Source organism: Loxodonta africana, chromosome 8 (assembly GCF_030014295.1).
Source record: "Loxodonta africana isolate mLoxAfr1 chromosome 8, mLoxAfr1.hap2, whole genome shotgun sequence".
Classification (NCBI taxonomy): domain Eukaryota; kingdom Metazoa; phylum Chordata; class Mammalia; order Proboscidea; family Elephantidae; genus Loxodonta; species Loxodonta africana.
In genome coordinates, this window is record NC_087349.1 from 52,508,621 (window position 1) to 52,535,374 (window position 26,754).

At 37.3% G+C, this 26,754-nt stretch overlaps 1 protein-coding gene across 1 annotated transcript in view; it reads right to left on the minus strand.

Annotated features, from left to right (window-relative positions):
* Positions 1 to 26,754, minus strand: part of LOC111749764 (protein piccolo-like) — a 74,328-nt gene that overhangs the window by 41,047 nt on the left and 6,527 nt on the right. The window contains 3 exon segments of the mRNA XM_064290402.1: positions 13,855 to 15,900; positions 15,902 to 16,141; positions 16,143 to 21,317. Of these exon segments, the coding sequence (XP_064146472.1) occupies positions 13,855 to 15,900; positions 15,902 to 16,141; positions 16,143 to 21,317 (7,461 nt within the window).

Sequence of the window (26,754 nt, forward strand, 5' to 3'; positions counted from 1 at the left end):
TCTTGCTACAAGAGATTAAAAGAAGGAGAGGCATTCTCCCTTTTTTCCCCCCGTTAAGATAACTCCACTTTAGATTCCAAATCTGAGAGTTTTGCTCAAGGACTGTTTCAGTTACAAAGCTCACCCAGAGTTAGCCTTGCTTATGTGTATATGTATCTAAAGTAAGGAAGGAAACAAGAAGGTGAGACGTTGACAGGGTTTTTCGAAGGGTCTTTTGTGTCCTAGGCCTCATCTGGAGCCCCTCAAGAGATTACCTAAAGTCTAATTGGTTGGCGATGCCAGAAGACAGAACTTTAAGAGCCATGGCATTGGAAATGCCGTAAAAAACTGTGGACAAAAGTCGTCATATAAACAGAAGAGATGTCCTCTTCAAAGGACTATGTAGACTTGGGTAGCAACCACACCATCACTGAACAACACCCAAACCGAAACCAAACCTATTGCTGTCGAGTCTATTTCGACTCAGAGAGACCCTATATGACAGAGTAAACCTGCCCCATAGGGTTTCCAAGGGGCACCTGAGTGGATTTGAACTGCTGACCTTCTGGTTAGCAGCCATAGCTCTTAACCATTACGCCACCAGGGTTTCCAGTGAACAATACAGAAATGATTAATTTGCCTAAAATAACTAAGGAAACATGACATTCTGACACTTAAGTGTTATTAAGTGAAATGTTTACTAACTACAAGGATATAAAATTTAAAGCAAGGCTAATGCTAATGGTCTTAGAAGACATTATATTTCTAAATTTTATATTTTCATTAGAAAGACACATTGCTGTGTGAGAATATAATATTTCTTGACTAGATTGTTGCTCTTTTCAGCATTATATTTTTTTGACTCTTTTCCTTAGAGAAAATAAAATGCTTAAAGGTACCGATGACCTCCTTTCTTTTAGTCTTCCAATGTCAAGTTATTAGTTTAAAATACTCTGTACTTAAGACTTTGAACAGGTTTTGCCTACATGCCCTTAGCTAAGCTGAAAGAAGGCCTAATGACCAGTGAGCATAAAGATAAGGTAATTTAAAAGCACTCACAAATCTTACAGGCTATGAAAACATGATAATATAAGGATTAAAATAATAGGAGATAAGATCACTCAAAAACGAGCAGAAATACCTCCCATTGTCTCATTTCTATATCATTTAACCATTATACCATAGTGCTGGACTAGGGTAGCAATTTCTAGGTATGACTATACAACAATGCTGATTCCTTCTTCAAGGACAAAATCATTTACAGTGCTAACATGTTACAAGGAGATAATAACTATATTCCTTTATCAGAAAAGGAGTTAACAAATGGTTTATGTGGGCAACTTTATGTTTAACAAAAAGAAAAAAAACTTGTATAGAATAATAAAATTAATCAAAATTTCAAGAATTAAAATGAAAATTTACCCAATAACATAAATGTAAATCAAAAACATAAACTACAACTTCCCCTTTTTCTTTTCACCTGCCATTCCTTTGTTCTCCAGGACACTGTATATTGCAGTACTGCTTGTCTGTGCATCATTCTATTTTGAGAACAATTCCTTGATCCATATCGATAGAGTGCAGTGACTATAATGCTTCCATAAAATATTTCTTTATTGATAAACCCTCATCGGGACTAAATTAACTTTATTTCAAATGCCGTAAAATGTAAATCTCTATGTTACATTTCTAGAAGTGGAGTATTAGAATTATGATTGCTATACCCTGTGTCTTCTGGAGTATTATGTCATTAGCAATTTGAAGGATGATTCCGTAACTACCCATCAAATGCCATGCCAAATATAAAGACTATTAATGGAAGCATAAAGTCTTCACTAAAGTATCTTGAGATAACAAAGATCTTTTATACTCAGATCCTTGAAATGCCTAACCACAAAATCACAGGAACTGGGATACTGTTTTTCCTTTCTCTCATTGATTGATTGTTCTGAACTTAGAACACAATCATGACACATGTTATTAGAATACTTCAGAGATTCCTTTACACATGTTTGCAGTGAAGTAAATATTTCTTCTTCATAAACAAATCGTGTGAATTAGCTCTCCCCAAGTTAAATTAAGTAACATTTTCTTGGAGAGTATTTGGCCATACCACTTTTTGCATATAAACTGTAGAACCATTTAGTTACGTAGAAGACAATGCTATTAACTACTGATTTAGATATGGTAAATCAAATTAAATAAGTGCCGAGAAATATTTTTCTCACTCCTCTAAAAGCTAAAGGTCATGGACTTATATAACAATTTTTTTTCTACTAAATTTTAAGACTTTAACTTTTCCTTTAAATGCTCAATTCTACACAGGACACTAGAAGGATAACTGGGTAGGTGATTAGATGCTTTTCCCAAAGAATAATTGGTGAAACCTGAGCTTGTTATTTTGCATTTGAATGAGCATTTGTAGGGATAGGTTCTAGCCATAAAATGGTTGAAACCACCAGAAAAGAAGCTTTTTCTAAGTACAATACATTGTGTTTTGTTACAAATATTTCTATCATTTTAATACCTTATGTCACACTGAAGAAATCCATGCACATTTATTCATGTCAAAAGGAAAATTAATGTTGTGATGTAGTCTTTTATGAAGTATTATAAAACTCTCTACACTTAGCATTAATTAGTACTTTCAGCATCAAATTTAGCCTAGGTTCCAAGAAAATAAAAAAAAAAAATTTTTTTTTTTTTTTTTAAGAAGTGGGTGACTAAACCATACAAAGTAGCCGCTTTGCCTGGACACTGAGCTCTTTGATTAGGGCTGAATTTTGCCTGAAAATTTGGCCTTGTCTGTGTCAAGCTATATACTACCTTCATGGATCAGAAATTAAAATTTGGTTCAACCTATTAAGAGTGATTTATTCATGTAGTTAAAATGGCTTATCAAAGAGCCAAACAATTTTTGTACATTTGTTGTTGCATACACTTATATTTAATCATTCACTTGGATGGGGAAGGAGGAGGGAGTGATATCTTTTATTTTTATAGGTCTTTCATTCCCTCGAAAAGATTATTTCTTGTTCTTCACAAGGCTAGGTTTTTATTTGCTGTCTCCCAGTACTAGAAGTGCCTCTATGTTTTTAAAACAACACTAATAAAAAATAGTGAGATAGCAGTTCTCTAAGCTAGCTTAATGATATCTTACATTGTTTTCAGCTATTAAGATTAATTTTTCGATTGTTTTAATCTGAACCTGTGGGAACTTGTTCTTAGGTGAAATTAAAATTGATAATAATTCCTTTTGTTGTTCATAGCTTCAGGCTAAACTACGTCTGATTATCCAGTTCATTTAAGAGTCAGTTTACCTTACCACACGTGTTTTATTGTTCTCCTAATTCAAACTGTCCATACAATTCAAGATACTCTTAAATACTTGTGTCTCATTTGATGCAAATAGAATTAATGTTTGAGGTGGTAGCGCAAAGAATATTGATCTGGGCTTCAGGTTCCTCATCTTTAAAACACAGAATAAAACAAATATAAAGGCTACAAAAAATAAGTGGTTTACATTTCAACCGAACAAATGCATGTGAAAATGTTTTATTGGTTATGAGGCTCTAAAAGTATTAAGTATCTTATGCATACATGTATATGTATGTATATGCAGGTATATGATGATGTTGAATATAATGGTAAGAAAAAAATGTCAAGCAACTACTGGAATACATTGTGATGTGAGTATACACCTTATATCTCAAAATATACCCCAAATTTTTTATACTATAAAATTTTCCAGATTTTTATACAATAATCATTTTAGTTGCTTTTCTTTTTTTACTCAGTAATAACAAATGTGGGAGTTTAGAGAATCCCAAATAATTAGCAATTTGCAGAAATATAAACATATACAAAAGCGTGTGTGTGTGCGTGCATGAGTGTTGGGAGGGGATACAGTTGAGAGACAGTGTGTGTGTAGCTTTATCTTAGTCAGTTACAAACTGCACAACTGTTAAGAGTAGAGAAGTATTAAGAAAAGAGTACATCATGTTAAGAAACTAATATACTAAAGTAAATAAACTTTATACTATAGTAACATACTTAAAGAGCGAATTAAGGTTAAATAATGCTCTGTTTTAAATCTGTGTCAGTAATAATGCTCTATTAATTCACAGCTCCACTGTGGTAGTTGAAGTGGAACATCAGAATAGTGTTATGTTTTCTGCAGAAGTCTTTCACTGAATATTTGAATTATAAATATTTCTTATAACTTAATTTTTTTTAATTTCTTATAATTGTGTTAATTTGCATATTTTGAAATATGGATGTCTGGAAAGGCAAACATAAATAATTTGATCTTCTTTCCCTCACTATGAAAGATTTGTTTTGAAATTAATCCTTAAATATCAATTAAAGTGAAGTGGTAGTATTAAATACCGAACAGTAAATTGATCAACTTAAAAATTTTCTGGTTTCTCTCAGTGACAAGTGTATACATTACCTTAACCGATTTTTATCATAGCCTCTTAATTATACTGAATTATTATTTTACTCTCATTTATTTAGAAAAACACTTCAAGATAGAACTTTCCATTTTAATTTTAAAACAATTGGATTTTAAGAATCAAGATTCTAATCATAAAGAAAAAATATCTTGAGATAAATGCAACTGTAATGGAGAAAGTAAGAGCGAAAACAGGCTTTACAAACCCAATCTTTCATATATGACTAATTTTTTTCTGACATACATAAGTACCACAATTATAAAACAGCTTATTTCATCAGAGTCAGTTTTAAAAGTCTGATTTCTTACATTGTTTTTCAAAGACAGTAATGATAATCAATACCCGATAAACAGTATTTTCAAATCACACTTGGCCATCATAGTCATTCTTTCTCAAATCTTTATTTTCTGGAAGAATTGACAGAGATAAAATTTCCCAATTTAGGGTAAAAAATTATTCTCAGAAATACACATCAACCCAAACACAAAGGTTCCTAAAATCTTAAAAATAGCTATCAAAATAGCAATCAATGAAGCAAAACATATTGTAATAATTCAGCTCTTCAATACCATCTGCTTTGCAATAGGATCCTGGTTTAAACTCCAGAGGAAAAAAAAAGATTTAGTTTTTGAAAATAAGAGCTTGCCTATTACTAAAAAGAGCTCTGAAACTACTATACAAGTTGAAGGCCAAGACAAAACAGTTTCAATGCTTAATGAACTGTTAAGGGCATATAGAGACGATAACATCTTAAACGCAACTTCTTTTAATGCAAAAAGGGGTGCGTATCATCAATAAAATATGTGCTATTTCTGAAATATACATATCATTTTGATAGATAAATAATTCTAAAAATAATGTTATATTTCAAGAGGGATACTGTTTGAACAAATTAGGTCCTTCTAGTTCCAAACAAATTTACACTGCTATTTCTCCTAATGGATAATGTCACTTTCTCTTCAGACTTTTTAGAATGCATGCCACTTTCATCTTCCCTCGTGAAGCTATTGTTCATTTGGGGTAATGATATAAACCAGTTTCACTTTGTAGAAAAAAGACAAAGGGTATGGGAAACACATTTGGGTGCTCTGGTTTAAGGAAAATTAATAGCTGCGAACAATCAACAGATCAAAAAAAAAATTAAAGCAATATACTCTTAGAGAGTATAGTGTCAACCATTCAAGAAATGTTAGGAATAACAGAAAGAAGAAAGCAAAAGGAAAAACTATTAACACTGGACTACTACACAAAAAAGATAATGAGATGATGAATATAGTTTTATTTTATTTATTATTATTATTTTGCTCTGGTCTTTTATTTTTATTTTATTATTTTCTTTTTAGGTGAGTGTATACTACTTTAAAGTGTTTTTCCAAGTAAATGTTTTTGTTAGGTGCCGTTGAGTCAGTTCCTACTTATAGCAACCCTATGTACAACAGAAAGAAGCACTTGCCTGATCCTGCGCCACCCTCAACAATCATTGCTGTTTGAGCCTATTGTTGCAGCCATCATGTCAATCCGTCTCACTGAGGGTCTTCCTCTTTTTCACTGACCCTCTACTTTACCAAGCATGATGTCCTTCTCCAGGGTCTGGTCCCTCCTGATAAAATGTCCAAAGTACATAAGACTAAGTCTCACCATTCTCCCTTCTAAAGAACATTCTGGTTGTACTTTTCCAAGACAGATTTATTTGTCCTTCTGGCAGTCCATGGTATATTCAGTATTCTTCATCAACACCATAATTCTAAGGCATCTATTCTTCGGTCTTCCTTATTCATTGTCTAGCTTTTGCATTTATATGAGGCTACTGAAAATATCAAGCCTTGGGTCAGGTGCACCTTAGTCCTCAAAGTGACATCTTTAATTTTTAACACTTTGAAGAAGTCTTTTGCAGCAGATTTGCACGATGCAAGACGCAATATGTCATTTGATTTTGACACTGCTTCCACAGGCACTGATTGTGGATACAAGTAAAATGAAATCCTTGACAACTTCAATATTCTCTCCATTTATCGTGATGTTGCTTATTAGTCCAGTTGTGAGGATTTTTATTTTCTTTATGTGGAGGTACAATCCATACTGTGGGTTGTAGTCTTTGATCTTCATCAGTAAGTGCTTCAAGTCCTCTTCACTTTCAGCAAGCAAGGTAGTGTCATCTGCATATCACAAGTTGTTAATGAGTGTTCCTCCAGTCCTAATGCTGTGTTCTTCTTCATAAAGTCCAGCTTTTCGGATTATTTGCTCAGCATACAGACTGAATAAGTATGGTGAAAGGATACAACCCTGACTCACATCATTCTTGATTTTAAACCACGCAGTATCCCCTTGTTCTGTTCCAGTTAAATGAAAGCCCTGAAAGCAAAAGCAGTTTGACGAAGAGGTCCATCCACCCACAAATTCATTAATTTATTATTACTGGGCACGCATTAGGGGTCAGGCATCTTTACGGGCACTAGGGATACAGCAGTGAAGATAATAAACAAAAATTCTCACTCGTAAATTCTGGTGGGGGAAAAAAGACAATAAATAAAATAACAAAGGAATACTTATATGTTAGATGATGATACAGAGAAAAATAAAGATAGGCATAGGGACATAAAGTGAAGGAAGGGTGAGTAGTGTTCAATATAAAATATGTAAGTCAGGGGAGTCATCACGACCCAAAACAATAAATTTAAAAATGCGTACAGAGAGCAGGAATCTGATATTAGGAAAGGTACACAGTTACTAAGAGATTTGAGAATAAAAGAGTCTCAAGCCATGTAAGTGTGGTCCTAGCAAAAGGAATGTAAATGAGATTTAAATCAATGCTGTTTCAAATTGCAGAATTAAGACAAATGTGCTGAAATTCCAGAAAGAAAGATTTTATGTGTAATTACTAAATAAACGAAAGCTGTACAAAAAGCTTGTTAGCTAGTAGGAAAAGAAAAATTGTGTATAGAAAAAGGACAAATAAAAAACATTAAAAAAGTCCACATTTCCCTGTAAGCAAGCAAAAAGTACAAAATAGTGCTTCGTTGCTGTTGTTGCCGTTAGGTGCTGTTGAGTCAGTTCCGACTCATAGCAACCCTATGCACGACAGAACGGAACACTGCCCGGTCCTGAGCCATCCTTACAATCGTTGTTATGCTTGAGCTCATTGTTGCAGCCACTGTGTCAATCCACATTGTTGAGGGTCTTCCTCTTTTCCACTGACCCTGTACTCTGCCAAGCATGTTGTCCTTCTCCAGGGACTGCTCTCTCCTGACAACATGTCCAAAGTATGTAAGACGCAGTCTCGCCATCCTTGCTTCCAAGGAGCATTCTGGTTGTACTTCTTCTAAGACAGATTTCTTCATTCTTTTGGCAGTCCATGGTATATTCAATATTCTTCGCCAACACCACAATTCAAAGGCGTCAACTCTCCTTCGGTCTTCCTTATTCCTTGTCCAGCTTTCACACGCATATGAAGCAATTGAAAGTACCGTGGCTTGGGTCAGGCGCACCTTAGTCTTCAAAGTGACATCTTTGGTCTTCAACACCGTAAAGGGGTCTTTTGCAGCAGGTTTACCCAATGCAATGCGTCTTTTGATTTCTTGTCTGCTGCTTCCATGGCTGTTGATTGAGGATCCAAGTAAGATGAAATCTTTGACAACTTCAATCTTTTCTCCATTTATCATGATGTTGCTCATTGGTCCAGTTGTGAGGATTTTTGTTTTCTTTATGTTGAGGAGCAATGCATACTGAAGGCTGTAGTCTTTGATCTTCATTAGTAAGTGCTTCAAGTCCTCTTCACTTTCAGCAAGCAAGGTTGTGTCATCTGCATAACACAGGTTGTTAATGAGTCTTCCTCCAATCCTGATGCCCCATTCTTCTTCATATAGTCCAGCTTCTTGGATTATTTGCTCAGCATACAGATTGAATAGGTATGGTGAAAGAATACAACCCTGACGCACACCTTTCCTGACTTTAAACCAATCAGTATCCCCTTGTTCTGTCTGAACAACTGCCTCTTGATCTATGTAAAGGCTCCTCATGAGCACAATTAAGTGTTCTGGAATTCCCATTCTTCGCAATGTTATCCATTGTTTGTTATGATCCACACAGTCGAATGCCTTTGCATAGTCAACAAAACACAGGTAAACATCCTTCTGGTATTCTCTGCTTTCAGCCAGGATCCATCTGACATCAGCAATGATATCCCTAGTTCCATGTCCTCTTCTGAAACCAGCCTGAATTTCTGGCAGTTCCCTGTTGATTCACTGCTGCAGCCATTTTTGAATGATCTTCAGCAAAATTTTGATTGCGCGTGACATTAATGATATTGTTCTATAATTTTCACATTCGGTTGAGTCCCCTTTCTTGGGAATAGGCATAAATATGGCATTATTTATATTTATGCCAAATGCTTTGCTACATAAGCAAAAAGAACAAAATATTCCTAGCAGTAGGAAATGAAACGAACCCTGCCTCTCTAATTCATCCTGTTCCTTTTAGAGTTTACCACAGTATGTGGAAGACAGCAATGAATGAATGAATGAGATAATAAATGAATGAATGCAAGAATGCATAAAAAACAAATAAACCTAATATAGAGGGATTTAAACCAGAATTTTAGGGAGAGCTGAGGTAAATAACAAGTTAAAAAGACAGACATCAAATGTGGCAGTGAATTAGCAAGAAATTATCAGAAAATATTCAGTAATTCTCAGAAGAAACTACTAATAAGAATAATAACATGAGAAGCCTAGCATTCTAATTCTGCTTAAGTTGCTGGTTTATAAGGAACTATGAAAAAGTCACTAGCATACTCTGGAACTTGTTTCCTCATCAATAAGAAGGCTGAATATACTAATACCTAAATCTCCTTCAACTTGTGATCAGGGTCTCAGATGTCAATATAAAAATAAACAAAGTGGACTTGACACTTTAAGGAAAGGAGATACCAACATAAGAGTTATCAGTAGGACTTGTTAAAACAGGGCAGATTGTGGGCCTATTTTACCAAGGATAAATATTGAGGGACCACTTTCTGCTAGGCACCGTTCTAGGCACTTGTGACTACTGCAGCAAACAAAGCAAATCCTGGCACTCACACAGTTTACATTCCATTAAAGAAGAAAGATGATATTCATTAAAAGACATAATACATTAGTAAGTAATATGTCGTTGTTGTTAGGTGCTGTGGAGTAGGTTCCGACTCGTAGCGGCCCTATGTACAACAGAATGAAACATTGCCCTGTCCTGCACCAACCTCATGATCTTTGCTATGTTTGAGCCCACTGTTGCAGCTGCTGTGTCAATCCATGTTGTTGAGGGTCTTCTTCTTTTTGGCTGACCCACTATTTTACCAAGCATGATGTCCTTCCCCGGGACTGGTCCTGCCTGATAACATGTTCGATAAGTAATATACTGTATGCAAATTTAGAGGGTGTTGGGGAGGGGTTCATGGTAGTAGTAGACTTACTTAGAGAAGGAAAGCTTCTCTGTGAAGGTGAAATTTGAGCAGAAAGCTACTAAGGAAAGAACCAGGCAATGATCTGGAAAGAGAGATCTAGACATAAGCCTTGGATGGGATAAGGTTGGCACATCCAAAGATCAGTACTTGGAGTAGAATGAGAAGTGGGGCAGGTGTGGGGAGTGACTGATGAAGTGGTGAAACAGATGGAGGCCAGATATGTCAGCCTAGGAAAAAAAATTCTAATACATTCTGAGTGTGGTGAGACTCTACTGGAGAGTTTGATCTATGGAGTAGGTGACATAATCTGATTTACATTTAAAAATCACCCTGGGTGTTACTTGAAAAACACTGAAGAGAACACAAGAGTGGAGGGAGTGCAGACGGTAGTGGACAGTGTAAATAAAAGATGACGGTGACCTGGACTAGGCTCTCTATAGCTGAGGGAAGTAAATTCAAACTCTGAAATGGCAAACTAGAGCCTATTTACTTTACTGTTTCATCTACACAAACCTTCTTCTCTTCCTCTTTGCTCTATGTCTGCTCATCATTCTCAGCCTTTGCACATTTTATTGCCTCTATTTATAATGACCTCCATTTCTTCCTTCATGGTCCGACAGGGATCTCAACCTTCGAGTCTCAGAATCTCCTGTTTGAAACTTTCCTGACACTTCCAAGAAGAGTGGATGCTACCTGGGAATTTCTTATGGCATGAAACTTACCTTTCATGCTGTATTATATGTGTTACTGTGTTGCCTCAATGCCTACCGAATGGTATTTTTTGTTTGTTTGTTTGACTTTACTGGTCTGTGGAAATTAGGAATCTATAATCTGCTGAGCTAGACTTCTTAAATTAGACTCACATCACTATGAATATCACTTAGAAGAATATTCTTTTTAGTGCAGTTAATACTTAATCAACCATGATTATAAGTAAGAAATTGTTTTTATTTAGTTTAAAACAGACTAAAAGCGTATCTATACATTTGCATAGAAACAAAAGTCACATCTTAGACTCGAAGGATCTAATGTGTTAAAAATACTATCTGCATAAGAAATGGTCTACCTTGTGGATCCAATAAAAAATACATTTGAGTTTATGTGCAAATATTCCACATTAAATTTAGCATTGGATTTGACCAATTGAAAGAAGGAGTACTGAATTATGCCCCAAGGTACAATACATCTAGAATTTTCAGACGCAGAATATTTAGTAGCTCTACTCAACTTCTTTTATGATTACATAGTCAACCCAATACAGGCAGTCCCCGATTTATGATGTATTTGAGTTACAATGAACCACACTTACTTTTTTTTTTGACCTCAGCAAATTACGCATTGCCACATTGTAGGTAGTATATATTACTAACGATAAGATTTTCAAAGTGGATGAAACAGGCTTGTTTTGGAAAAGGATGCCAGAATGGGCTTATATTCAGAGAGGCAGAGTTGATGCTTGGTTTCAAGGCATTTAAAGACAGAATCATGCTGTACCAGACTTAGTCAGAACCAACTTACAACACAGTCATTGGAACAGAGCCCCATTGTAAATCAGGGACTACCTGTATTACTGATACAATCAGTAATACAACCCCTACAACTCACCACATTTTTTATTCCATATTTACGCATCCAAAGTGAATACTGTGAGGAAAAATATTGATATATCTTGAATCTCTTCTTTAACTGCGTCATCTGAATTAAGAGTACAGGGCCTGAAATTAGTGCCCTGAGATCATCTTTAAACCTTAAACCAAAAACATCCCCTGAAGTGTCCTTAAAGCCAAACAGTTTAACTTAACTAGTAAAGAATGTCTGCTTCGAGCACTGTGTTCTTTTAAGAACTATCTACATGGGATCAACTTGGCAATAGTAACTGGCAACATTAGACAGGAAATTTAGGGGGGCAGTGAGTTTATGTTAACGGGGGAGGAAAAATTTGGAAAAGAAGGGTTAGAATGTTGCACAATTTGAAGAATGTAATCAATGTCACTGAATTGTACATATAGAAATTGTTGAATTGGTGTATGTTCTGCGTATATTCTCAACAACAAGAAATGAAATAAAACAAAAAAACACGGGTAAAGAAAAAGAGAGCAGGACCTTCTACTAAGTGAGCGATGACTACATTAGCTGAAATGGTCTGTTATTCTAATGACAAAGTCTTCAATATTATTTTAAAATATTGTGAAAAATCATATTTTCAAAGTTTTCAGTGTAAATCTTTAAGTTAATCTATAGGCCACAGCTGTGTAAATAAATATCTATACATTATAACTGAGTTAAAACCCACATTTCAAAATATATTTACTTCTACAAACAAAGCTTTACATAAAGTAACCATCTGTAAACTGGATTAAATCTAAACAACCAGGGCAGTGATTACCGGACTGTCTCAGTGTAAAGCCGTTTTTTAATGTTAATATCTGGCTATAACCTCTGTCCCCCGCATGAGGACAGTTTTACTTTTAAGATTCAACGGTTAAGACAGAACATAATGATAAATGCTACTGTGAAATTTTGAAAAAGTAGAAATGAATAAGCATTTCATTAATATAATAAGCATTGATGTGCCTATACATCTATGAATAAACACAGTAATATATAATGGCGTGTTATTCAGCCTATAGCCAATATTGGGTCAATGGAAATCTAGCAATATCTCCACAAAGCTTATGTAAAAAAGTTTCAGGATTCTGAGACCTAGAGTTCAGAAACCAGTACTTTAGGGGAGTTTTTAATTTGAACATAAATCTTGTTTTAAATTGAATTATCACATTATTCAACCAACTGAAAGATTTTTATTAGACTCTCTAAAATAGGATACGCTTGCTTCCATAGCTGATTACTAACATTTCTTATTCTTAGCTACAGAGATCTTCACAAATGTATCTAACATCTCTATGTTCTTTTCCTCTGGGAACATATTTATGCATTTTAAAATAATTTCTATTATCAAGGGAAATATAAAAATTCTTTTAGCTTCTGAAATTCTAACCCAATTTAGACTATCAATCTACTATTATTGTTTAGCATTAATTATTCTTTCATTATGTCCCTGGGTGGCTAAACATGGTTTGCTCTTGGCTACTAACCGATATGTCCGTGGCTTGAATCGATCCCGAAGTACCACAGGAGAAAGGCCTAGTGACTCGCTTCAATAACGTTTACAGCCCAGAAAAATCCTATGAAGCTCAGCTCTACTCTGTAACACATGGTGTTGCCATGTGTTGGAATCAACTCAAGGGCAACGGATTTGGTTTTGGCTTAATCTTTTGTTAAGGTATCTTAATTACATTTCCATTTTCCCTCCATTCAATACTAAATTCTCCTCATTCAGGCAATGACTAAACAAACTGGGAAAGAAAAATAAGAACATTTAAGTACTAGGACTAAGGCTTACCTAGGTTAGAATAATAAAGTCATCAGAAGCAAAATAAGTATGCATGAACTACGATGATTGTATTCAACTTTCTCCTGCCTGCTCACTATTGACCAAGTTTGTTCTAAGCATTTTTATGAAAACATAATAGTGACTGACAAGATGATCTCCAGAGAGCCTACCAGCTTTGGGATTCTAGTAGCCATGGGTCTAAATTTATGGCCATCTTTCACCTCATCTGTTTATGTTCAACATTTATTCCATCATATTTGACTACGAATATGAATTAAATTCACTGAAACCACCATCTTCAATATGCACTAGGGAGATTTCAATATTAGAACAAAATTTTCAATCTCATTAACTCATCAAATAATAAATTTCTTCTTCATTTTGCATCACACAATGTTTTCTTTTTTGGGTAATTTTAAGTGATGCATTACATGCAAAATTTTACCCAAATTTCTAAAGAAACAGTCATCACTGAAATTTAGTATTAGGTTTCTAAGGTACCAGGGGCTTTATTGCCCCCTTAAATATGCAAACAGATTAACATCAACCCATAATTGTCTTTTAACTGAAAAGAGAATCACTCTTACCGTGTAGCCCTCAGTATACTGAAAAGAGGCCCTGGAACTCTCATCTGCTGTAGGACTCAGAGGCTTGGGGTCAGACATAGAACGCTGCATCATCTTGGCTGTCTTAGGACTTGCTGGGGGAACTTTAGCCATATCCGGATGCAGTACTTTCTGTGGACTTATATCATCAGAGAGGGTTTTTTCATAAGGTACAAAGGCTGATTCTAAGGCTTTGCCTGGTGAAAGTGGTGAGATGGGTGAATAAAGGACTTTTGGAGATTTGGGTGGGGAAGGAGCCAGCTGTACTGTGGAATCTGCCCGAAGATGAGATGAATAACCAATCTCTAAAGGTGTTGGGCGTTTCTTGTCTTTGGGTGGAGATGTAGCACTCAGATACTGAGGACTTTGTGAGTCTGGATCTGCTTCTGTTTGACATCCTAAGCTGCCCCCTTTGTAAGTCTTCTCAGGTGCTGAAATATGTTTAATTATTTCAACCTTGGCATCCACTCGTGCCTTTACTGAAGGTGTTCTTATGGTTCCGACTGGTTCGGTTTGCACAGATATCTCTGCCACTGTCTGAACTGCTATGCTGGAGACTTTGGAAAGGGGTTTGGTTTTCTCGGCCTCTGTAGCGCTGTCGCCATACTTCCCTACACGAGATTTTCTCCTTGATCTACTGGGCATATCCCATTCATCCTGATCTTCATCATCAGTTTGGACACTCGTATCAACACTTTTTTTAGTTCTCCTTCTCCTACTTGCATAACTCCTATCTCCTGCATCTTCATCATCGGTTTGTACACCACTGTCCACTATCTTTTTAAAACCTCGGGGGTCATCTCCCATATTTTCTCCTATTTCATCATACTGTCCACGGACTTTAGCTCCAGAACTTCGCTTTTTGGGTTGTTTTTCATCTTTTACAACAACATCAGTTAGAGGTATTTCTGAAACAGTTGTCAGAATGCCAGGTGGGGCAATGTATTGAGTAACGCCATCAGACTGAACTGTGTACCATCCTTGGCTTTGTGGTATTTCAATTGCCACAACAGCTGAAGCTGTAGTGGTTGCCTCGTCGGTCCCCCAAAACTGAGCACCTTCTGGGGCGGCATACTGACTTTCTAAAATCGCCTGCTCTGTAGTGGTTTGTGGAGAGACAGTTCCAGAAGGGTCATAGTTATACTGATAGATCTGGCGAATCTTTTGCTCCTCTAGCTGTTGGTGAAGCTGTTGCTGTAGCTGTTGGATCTGCTCAAGCTGTAACTGTTGCTGAGCCAGCGTCTCCTGCCTCATCATAAACTGGGCTTGCCGCTCTTCTTCTTGCTGATAGAGAAGGTGCTGCTTCATTGACTGCAGCTCCTCCAGCTTTTTTTGAACCATGATCTTTTCTTGTTCTCGGAACCTTTGAATTTCCTGGCGTTCCCACTCCAATTCCTCAGCAAAGCGCTGCTGCTTGATTTTCTCCAGTTCCAAGAGTTCACGCTCCAAGTCTAACTGCTGTTGTTGTTTATCTTCTTCAGGGACAATTAAAAGAGCACTTTCTTCTTCCACCACTTCAGCAAACACTTCAGATGCTGTGGTTAAAGTGGGAACAGTGTCTATTGTCTCAGCTCTAAAAGTTTCCATGGTAATGGTTTGCAAGCTGGCATTGATATCAATAGCAGTTACTGCAATGTCCGTTTCAGATGTACCTGTTGTTAGGAAATACGATCTGGGCATTGGCTGGCTCTGATGCAGGGCAGATAATGAAGTCACTGCATCGGCTGTGTGCAAACCAGAAAAATCCCTCACAGTGGTGCTAAAAATGGAGCCAGGTTGTGTGGTGATAGCAAATGTAGAAGGTACTGGAGTTGCTACTGAAGAATAGACAACACCATCAGATGACTTCAAAACACTTCCCACACCATACTGGGATCCGGGAGGTGGAGTCATTCTTGCTGTGGAATACTGTGGGGTACTAAGCCCCATGCCTGAAATGACTTGTCGTGTTTCTGGATATGGACCTGTAGTCTTGCTTGAATAATCCATTACCTCACCTGAAATACAGGGCAGAGTTATAGTCCAGTCGCCAGAATGAATGATGCTTTTTGGGTTTGAAAGCCCGCTCATCTTGGTGAACATAATGAATGGGGCTACATGCAAATCCACAGGTTAACCTAATTAGACGCAGAATAAAAGCAACGTTGAACATGCAGGCACATGCAGGCGATTTTGAGCAGAACAAATAAAAAAATGAAAAAACAAAAGCGCACATGTAATCCAAAATATGTTGCCAAAACATCCAAGGAAAGAGAAAAAATAACAAAATTGGAAGAGAGACCACATTTTCATCCTGAAATGAGATGGGGAACACCATAATGATATTTCAAGGATAGGTCTGCTGCCACATCATACTGACCTGTTGTAATTCTCCCTGAAGTTAGATCTACTGCTGCATCAGTTCCTTCAGAATAATCAAAAGCATTCTTACTTTTATAGAAAAAATGTCCAGCTTCTGCCAAATTAGTGTCAGACATGGAAGGTTTCATTCCCCCAATACCTCTATAACCATATGGCCCTGACCGATCATACTGATAGTGGTCATCCCTATAACCAAAACGATCCTCAGGAAGAGTAGTTGCAGGTTGCTGTGCTGTGCAACTCCTTCCAAAAGGTAACTTATAAACCATGTCACAGCACACAGCTCTTCTTCCTGCAGTCAGATCAACAGGTTTTTCATCATCTTCTATTATTTTGGTCACTGCACTTGAAGTAGATTCGTCCACTGTTACAACAGTTCTATGAGACTTTGTGGTACTGAGATCCACTGCTTCCCCATCACTGATCCCTTGGGATGTGGTGCTATCAGTCCATCCATTTGTAATACCAGCAGGAGGTACAGTGACAGGTTTTGTAATAGCCAGTGTCGCTGCTTGTGCTGGAGTACTTCGCGATAAGTTTATTGGTGCTTCCTCCTTAAGCGTAGGAAAGGCTTGACCACTTGGTGTCCTATATGGGGGCTCAGCATACTTTGACGTAGTTAGCTGGAGTGGTGTTGTCATTGTAGGTTCTATACCCATAAAGCTTTCTGTGCCTGTGCTGTAACTTGCACTAGCTGTGCATGTGACAACTGTCACTGCTTCAGTGACCAGGGATATTGGGGTCACTACTGATGAGGCTGCTGATGAGGCTGCACTAAGATTTATAATGGATGGTTGCACGGTGCTAATTTGTCTCCCATAAACATCAATTGATGTGGTCTGCCTTTTCACATCCATCATAGGAGCAGAAAGATCCATACATTTTTCGGTTACTTTAACTTCTACTTTTGGTACTGTACGCAGATCAATGATATCACCAACAGGTTGCAATTTTCCATTCTCCTTATACTGATGCTTCTCTAAATGTAGGGTATCTAGAGCAAGATGTTCTGGAGGAATTGTTATAGAGACACTGCTGGGACCAATACTAGGGACTGTACTTTTAGCTGCTGAAACTTCAACTTTGGGAACTTCAGTTGTGAGAAATTTTGCAGCTGAAGATGGGGCTGGTTGAAATGTAGACAGTGTTGTGACAGGGATAGCAGAAAATGTCTCCAAAGCTCCTGACATGTATAGTCTCTGCTCTGAGGAACTTGGAATTGCTGCAGCTGTTACAGGAGGAGCAGAAAACACCGGTTCAATGGAAACCAGATCTTTGGGGGGTGATCCTAGGGGCCAACTGGTAATTGCTTGACCAGCGGAAGAATCTGTTGGAGTCCCAGGTTCAGATGGCAATGTGATAACCACATAGGTTTCCATGAGGGATTTGGAAAATCTTGGTGAAGACTTGTTAGAGTGGGGGGAAAGTGGGGAGGTAGGGGAAGGCAATTTATAATCTGCTGAAGTCACTAAATTCAGTGTCATAGTTGAAGTTAAAGATAAAGCACTTGGCTTGGGAGGTGTATCTGTTGATTTTTGTGTAGTTATTGGAAGCTGAGGAACCGCTGGTTTAGGGGCAATTGGAGGTTTGCCTGGCTCAGGCCTATGTGTAAATACAAGCCCAGATGGAATTGAAGACGGCTTAGGAGGAACAGGAGGAGGTGAAGGGGTACATATCTTTGTTACAGGTAACCCATTACTCTTCAGAACAGCTGGGGTCTCTACGGCAGCAACAGCATCCACCAGAGGGGTAGCAGTAGTAGCTAGAGCCACTGAAGCTGTAACTGGTACCTTTCTTCTAGGATAAATCGTTGGTTTAGGTGAAGTTGGTGGAGGCAGTGGAGGGGGAGGAGGAGGAGGTGGAGGTGGGGGTGGAGGAGGAGGGGGGGGAGGAGGAGGAGGAGGTTGGGCTGATCTGTCCAAAGAAGAACTCCGGAGGAATGGGCGAGTTCTGGTGGGAAGAGAGAAAACAGAAGGACTACCAGATGGTAACTGAGACTCGGGTTTTACTTGGCCAAATACCTCTCCAGATACAAAGTATGTGGTTGAAACCTGCTCCTTCATTGGAAGAGCTTTTACAGAAGAAGGTGGTTGATCAAACACAGTTTCAGATATGGTAATTTTTTTTAATTCAGCTTCAGATTCCTTCTTTTTATCTCTGTAAGCGTCTAAAACCTCTAGAATAACTCCATTCCCAGTTTCCTTCTTGGCTTTTTCAGCTATAGATAAGTCGGTGGAAATAATGTCAACAGGCGCCTCAAGTTTAGTTCCTACAGATTCTATGATAGAAGAAGCCATATCAGATAAGGAAATTGTAATACGATCAGCACTAGTCCTACCATCTGCTGTGGCAGCCCTATCTAACGATATACTTATTTCGTCCGGATAGTCAATAATGCTGCCTGGGAAATAAGTTGGTGAAGAAATTCCCTCAGAATCTTTAAATTTAGTTACTACATCCGCTGGCTCTGTATAAACTGTGGTTATGCTATCCAGGGTAGTAATAGGTGAGGAGCTATCTGTGGTGCAAACCGAAGAAACAGATGATGTAAGAGAAGGTGTATCAGATGGTGGGACAGATGTAGCACTTTCTGAGGGCTCAGAATAGGTCAAAATCAGTGATTCATGGGCAATTATTTCTTGAATTTCTCTTGTATAATCAGTTACATATTCATCCTCAATTTCTTCTGTTGAAAAATGTTGGGTTATTTTAACATCTGGAATAGAGAGTGTCGCACTGCTGGTTGAATCTGTAAGAGATGCACCTGAGAGAATGCTTGATGTCAAAGACGCATCGGCCACCCTATCAAAGTCCATGGTGGACTCTGTCACATCGTCCCTGATGGGGGGCTGGGTTGGACTGGATGCAGGTGTTAGCTGCATCTGTTGCCTCTTCATGAGTTCTTCATAGGCAGTATCAGCATCTAATAATTTTTTTTCTTCACTGGTAGAACTTACCATACTGCCAAGATCTACTATTTCATGGCTCTCTGGGATGATATAAGAGCTTGAAACAATATCTTCTTGAGGCACAACAGAATGCAAGCTTCCTAACTCATAAAACTCTTTCTGGAGGTCTGTAATCTTCTGCATAGGGTCTTCATAAATCTGTTCCGGAAGTCTTATTTTTTGCTCTCTCCCTTTCTGCTGCATAAATCCATTTTCTTCGTCTTCCCTTGTTAGCAAAGTGCCATCTACTGATCCATTGTATGTGTCCTCTACTAACGACTCATAAATATAATCTTCTATTAACATCCCACCATATAAAGGTTCTTTTTCAAACACTTCATCTCGTTCATTTGCAGCTGGAAAAGCTTTATATTTGTGGGATTTATGTATCATTTCTTCATACATCTCCTCAGCACTTTTTAATGCCTTTTGGCCACCTTCTTTCTGCATAATAGATTGCTCATCTGTTGGGGAGTATAAAGACACAGCTGTGGGCAATTTATAAACTTTCTGTACTTCTATTATTTTTTCTGGGCTTATTTCAAAACCCTCTGGGTCTGATTCAATGCTAGGCGAATATTCAGAACAAGAAGATCGGTGGAGCTCCTCCATTTCTGCAGCCTGACGTAATTCTTCTGTTGGAGAAGCATCTTCAATGGGAGAGAGATTGCTGGGTGGTGTCTTTGGTCTCTCTCTCCTTCTCTGAGCTCGAAGTTCATCTTTGTCTTTTTTTGATTTTTTACTAGAAGTCTTTCTTTGTTGCTGTTCTAACTCCCGCTGCTTTTCTTGCTCTTTTAATAATTCTTCTTCCTCTCTCAATTCTTCTTCCTCTGAAGAATCCTCTATAGTAGGTAGAAGAGGGCCATGTGATCTGTGCCGCGCTTTGCGTTGCTGTTTGCTCTCTCCTTTTTTGTGACTTGGGCTACTGTCACTATCCTCATCAAGTGATGACACTGAGGTAGGGGATGTACCAGGAGTGAAGCTGGAAGCATGAAGACTAGAAGATCCTTCCCCCCTTGACCTATCTTCTGGTGAGTCTGTCAGGCTTTCCATTTCTAATTCTGGCTCTTCATCAAAATACAAAGTTGTTTTTTTCTGTGATGACTCTGCAGAATACTTATCTGTGATTGTGCTGTTGAGTTCAATGGTTTTAAATCGACGTAGCCCTCCACCTCCAGCAACTGCAAGTTCTTCACTCTCTTGACTTTTGGTTTCTCTGTATTTAAGTTCAGAACTGTCATCATACATCTCATCATCTTCATCATGCCATGAATGACGTCTCCCTACATCGTCATCAAAGCTCGCACTACTTTTTCTTGTCAGTCGCTTGTGTTTCCCTGCTGTTGCTTTTCCTTTTCCTTTTGTTTCTTCCTTCTTCTGGCTTTCTATACTACTGCTAATCTCTTTGAGTTGGTTCTTAATAAACTCATCATCCTCAGAACCTGAAGCATCTTCACCAGCACTCATTTCTATGATTTGCTTTCGAATGAAGTCTTCCTCTTCACCTGATCCTTGACTATCTTCCTGTTTATACTCATCACTGCTTGAGGAACCAACACTAGTTCTCCGTTTTCTTTGTGGAACAGGTGAGTTTTCACTTTCACTGCTATCTTCAACTGAATCATAAGTTTGCCTTCTTCCAGCTATGTCATCAACAAACTCAAACTTTTCTTTATAGTCCTTTCTGGAAGGGATGCCTTGTTGGTCATCTTTTTTAAAAGTGTCTTTCTTTTCTTCTTGACTTTCCTTGGGTGGCTCTTCTGGAACAGTAATTTCCAGCGTTTCAGAAAAAGTCTGAGTTTTCTGTTGGTCTTTAGGTTGCTCTGGAGAAACTCCCTGGGGTTTTGTTTTCTTTTCTGACTTTTCATCAACAAGTGTACTAGATTGAGCTTCCAAAATAGATAGGACAGTACTTTCTAACTTAGCCAAATCAGAGGGACTGGAAGGACTGCTTTCCTGGGAAAAAAAGTCCTTTTTGAGGCCCTTGAGCAAATCCTTTTCATCGCTTGGAATATGACTCGGAATTTCACCAAGTGAGCTTGATATTCCATCAGAAGAGTACCCTGTGTCACTCAGACCTTGGGGGCTTTTTGGCTGCTGAGAGCTTGAGGCGTCTGATTTGTCATCTTCCTTTTCCTAGCAGAAAGGAAAAGACACAGGAAAACTTAACATGATTAAACTAATAACCTGGCCTTTCCATTACTTCCAAATAACTATTAAGAAATGAGAGATCGTTATGGAAATTTTGTCAACTATACATTGGTATTAAAAAAAAAAAAACTAGATGTGCACAAAACTAAAAATAGTTTAAATATATTAATGTTAGTTTTCACTTAACTGAAGTTTAATTTAAATGCTAATTCTGAAGGACATTTGATTTTATTCCATTTATACTCTATCTTTTTACACTGAAATACCAGTCTTTAAAAAATATGATCGTCTTTCTAAGTACACTGACTCTAGGATGGAGTTCAAATTGTGAGGAAAAAAATTTAATGAAAACCCTGCCATTACCACGAGTAATACTTTTGGATTATATGGTTAGGTAAAGCCCATGGGGGTGAGGGGGCAAAAAAAAAAAAAAAAAAAAGAATCAGAGGATGAACTTCGTATCTGGCTACAAGTTTTCAGGATGTTGGGAATTTTTTCTTAACAAAAACAATCAGGTAATATGGCCCTAATGATAAATGCCCCATCTACCTCAAAGGATTTCTGAGTGATTCAAATAAGAGACTGCTTTACAAGATACTCTGAAAGCTCTAAAATACTATATATGCTTGGTATTCTTAAAATTATTACCCTATAAAAAAATTTTTTTTTTATCCTATATCAATCCTATAACATTGGAATCAATGTTTAGAAATTGTAAACTTTAAAAAAAGTTATGCAACAACTGGTCTGACTCTTCACTTCAGCTAAAGAGAAAAATATAGCTATTGTTTTGTGGAGTTGTTTATTGAACATATTTTCAGCATTCCACCTCAAAGGCATTTCACAAATATCACTCATAAATGTCTTCTGATTTTCAAAATACTTAGTGAATTATTTATCTTCGCGCTATTTAAATGTCAGCTCTCTTCAAGCAGTACAATAACTAAACTAACTTTTCATGAGTGGAAGCATGGGTTTTATAGGGTTGCTATGAGTCAGAATCAACTCGACAGCAACATGTTTGGTTTTTTTGGGTAGGTCAGGAGGCAACAGAGAAGCTCAGCAAGCACACCATAGCCTTAACCTTGCTGAATTCTTTAGGCTGTGATGAGCCCATGGCAACAATTTTAGTTCAAGAATCAGAGATCTTAAACGAAAATAGTAAATACAGAGATTGTTTACATAAGTCTGCATTGAAATGCCTATGGTGCAGAGCAAAATAAAACCCAACTGATTTTTTTTTTGATCTAATCAGATTCCATGTTGAGAGGAAAGTATCACAATAGCCCTCCAGCCTTATGGAATGAAGGGACCAGAGGAAGAGCTCTACCTCTGACTCTGGCTTAGGAGGCCACTTCGATTTCACTAAGTCTGTATTTTGAACTATCTCGGCATTTCAGTAGATATGTGGGTATAGGCTCCTTTGACCTCCTATAGTCCAATTCAACTGATGCCAGGTTGTACAAAAATATGCCAAAAAAAAAAATTGTGTTTTTTTTCTTCTTTTTCCTTTTTGCTTTTTTTACTACAGAGTTCTTATATATAAATGCTGTTGGCTTGATACTCATTTCAATATATATCTGTATGGATTGAATTACATCCTCCTAAAACATATGTTCACAACACACATATGAACACATATTTTAGGATGACATAATTCAATCCATAACAGATATATACTGAAATGAATATCAAGTCTATAGGGTTGCTATGAGTTGGAATCGACTCGACGGCAACGGGTTTTTTTTTTTTTTGGTTAAAATATGTGTTGGGATCCTAACCCCTAAACCTGGGGATGTAATTCCACTGGGAATAAGGTTTTGTTATGTTAATGAGTCCATTTATCAGTGTGGGGTGTGTCCTAAACCTAATCACTTCTGGGTTATAAGGAGTAGCACAGACACAGAGAAAAGCAAATACAAACAGCAGGATGGGGGGAGGGGAGACAGGGAAAGGGGAAATAGATGCCACATGAGAATTGTCAGGGAATCAAGGAATGTCAGACTCTGAAGGGGACAAGTATCTTCCCCTAGAACTGACAGAAAGAGATCCTTCCCCTAGAGTCAGTGCCCTGAATTCTGACTTTAGCTTCTTACTGTAAGAAATTAAATTTCCCTTCTTTAAAGCCACCCACTTGTGTTATTTCTGTTATAACATCGCTAAGAAACTAAGATGACATCTTTATTCTCTATGGTTAAAGATATTCCAAGAGTACATTATAGAGTAAAATGCTTTTGTTGAATTCACAACATGCTCAATTTCAAAAGACAATCTGATATATTCATACCCACTTTAGTATAGAAAGCAATGCCTACTCTTTGGTATACCAAGAATTAACTGTCCTGGGCCACTATGGATGTCTTTCCAGAACAGGATTACTTATCTGCAGTTGTGAGACTATGGTGGCATGGCTGATGAGCACCCAGTTCATTTTGACTGCTTTCTCTTGAGAACTACACATCAGAGAGACAAGAACAGGTAAAGTAGCCTTCAAATAAAACCTTTGTGGATAGTGTGGAGGGTCATTCCTATCTCTTCACATGTCCAGGTAATGCCAGAATACATTTGTTGAGTACAATATGCTTTCTATATCCTTCCCTGTCTGCTTTTCATTACCCAAGCCCCATCTGCATGTCACTAAATTGCATGTCACTAAATCACAGTAAACACCATCAATACAGGGAGCCAGATACCTAAGCTCCTTGTGAAAAAAAGGTCAAGAAAATGATCTTTCATAATAAAATTTTTCTAGTCTCATTTGCATTCTTTATTTTGTATCTGCATATATTATAAAATGTAACAATAATGGGACAACCAGAATGCAATTAAAGAGAATGTTGACTCACTGCGAAAAATGTAACTAATGTCACTGAATAATTTGTAGACAAATTGTCAAATGGGAACCTAATTTGCTGTGTAAACTTTCACTGAAAGCACAATATTATTTTAAAAAATCATAGTAAAAAAATAGTAAAACATAACAATGTAAAAAACTATACATACATGTAGGAAATGTGACTATTACTATATGCAACAATTTGTTGAGTATAAAAGAGAAATTATAGCTTTATACAATGGAATCTGAAAGTTCTACTGACATTTTACCAAAGTAAGATTAGGACCAGACATACATAATGTAACAAAGGAAATTAAGAGACATTAGACAGAAGACTAGTAAACATAAATATAAAAATGCCTACCCTACAACCCCTCTTATACTCCTTTTCTCCATGTGTTCATATTTTTTATTTCTTCACAGTACTATATCCTACCCACTTCTCCCTCCTGTCACTCATTTCCTGATCTCTTCTCTCCACACTCATCGTAGGATTCAACCTATGGTGATGCTATGATGATTTCTTTCCTAAATGACGCTTCCTCTTCCACGTTATGAGGTGGCAAGCTTGCAAAGATTTTGCTCTACAGGCTGGTGGGTCCAGAAAAAATGACTGGAGTGGTTAATAAGGAAATTAGGTAAGCTGACCAATGGACATTTGGCTGAACTGATCAGAAGGAACAATGGGTCATGTACTTATTTTTCTATGATATATTGAAAATACTCAAAAATGTTAATTTTTCTGACACTTATTAGCTTAGGTGTAAAGTCCGCTGGCAGAGGTAAGTGTCCTTCTGCTTCTTCATTACAGTGTTAGTTTGTAACCTTCAGATCACATACTAACCAGGCCCTTTGCCTCTCTGAATTAAGGCACCTACATATTCATCTTCTATTTGTTGCTGCTAAAATCAGAAAAAAAAAAAAAAAACCTGTTCTCCCTTTACAGAGATCCACAGGCTGAGGCACTGATTAGTTGGGCCTCTTTCTTCCCTCCTTCCCTTCTTTCCCTTCCTTCCTGTGGCTATCCACTCGCCTTTGTGAGATATCTGGGTGACAGTACTAGCACAACAGTACCCAGGCAACTTAATGGCTCTATACAGATTTAACACCACATACCACTGCTTTATTAACAATGTTTCTTAAGAACTCAATAATTGGACCAAATAAGAGAATGGATGAAACAGAGAAGAACACAAAATGCACTGTGTAAAAGTAGGGTCTTGTTTACTTTAATTATTTGATCTTCAAATCGTGTCTGGAGGGCTTTAAATCTAGAGAAATTTAATCAGAGGATTCATGTGAAAGCTGAATAATTGGGCTCACTTTCTCCTGTGTTTCTCTACCTCCAGGGGTAAAAGATTGGGAGTTTTCTCTCAGTTACATAAAAAACATGTGGTTGTGCACTTTTTTAAAAAAGACTATGAAGCTACTAAGTAACATGTTAAGGTTTAATGACAGGAATAGATTCAAATAGTTCTTTCTAAAATTATATATCTATAGTACACTCACACACATACACATATTTGTGTAAATACTGCTGACTTTTATTTATGCATCATTCTCATTTGAACAGGTAAGTAGGAGTTGGTGCTATTTATTATTCCTTTCACTTTTTACATGTAATACAATTTAGAATGACCTCTGAAATGCTTACATATGAATAAACTTCTAAATATCTACTCTTTGCACAGGAATTTGTTTGCCGTTTCTGATGTAGGCAGTGAGTGAGAACAGCCATAATTTAAGCAGACATTTATTTTAAATAGCAATGTTATTTTTCAGTTCCCCTGAGGGACACACTTTCCCTGATTTTAAAAGTACATTTTGTATTAGACTCTATTACACTTTTATTTTCATTATGTATTCACTTTTCCCACATAGGAAATTATAGCTACCTGAGTCTTTCTAATCTGAGCTGATGAAACAGTTTCTCAAAATCTCTAGTGGCTTAGAACTTATTTTTTACTCACGAACTAAAAGCAGTGGCTGAAGAATTCCACTAGCTTTTTTCCCCAGTATTCCACTGCCACGTATTGTACTGTGGACCTGTCAGAGACAGGCAGTGATGCACTAAGCCCCACCTGAAGCTCTTCCCACGGTGGCATATCTTCACAACTTCATCAGTAGTGGAGAATATGCTAAGACACGTCTGCCCTGACGAACTTAGTTCTGTCCCTTTTCACAAATGTTGAAATCTAGCCCTTCACATTGAAGGCAGACAAAAGTTTTTCAAATATTATTGGGCTTAAGAACTGAATTCTAGGTGAAATATAAAATTGTACAAAGAAAAAATATAACATTAAAGTATTTGTTTAAGTTTTCCCAAAGTAATCTATTTTTGATGGACCAAAATTAAAAGCAGCAACAACAAGTGAACAATCTTTAGACATTTATACAAGGTTTGGGTCAGCAAGGATTGCTGGTCTGAGTGTTGCAAACTTGGATACAAGGATTAAATCTGTAAAATTCACTGAGTCTACAGAGAAAGAATGGGTACTCCCACCGAAGCACCCTAATACAGGAATTCTTTTAATACAGAGAACCTAATTCTTTCCATCCTATATGTTTAGGCAGCTGTCATACAGA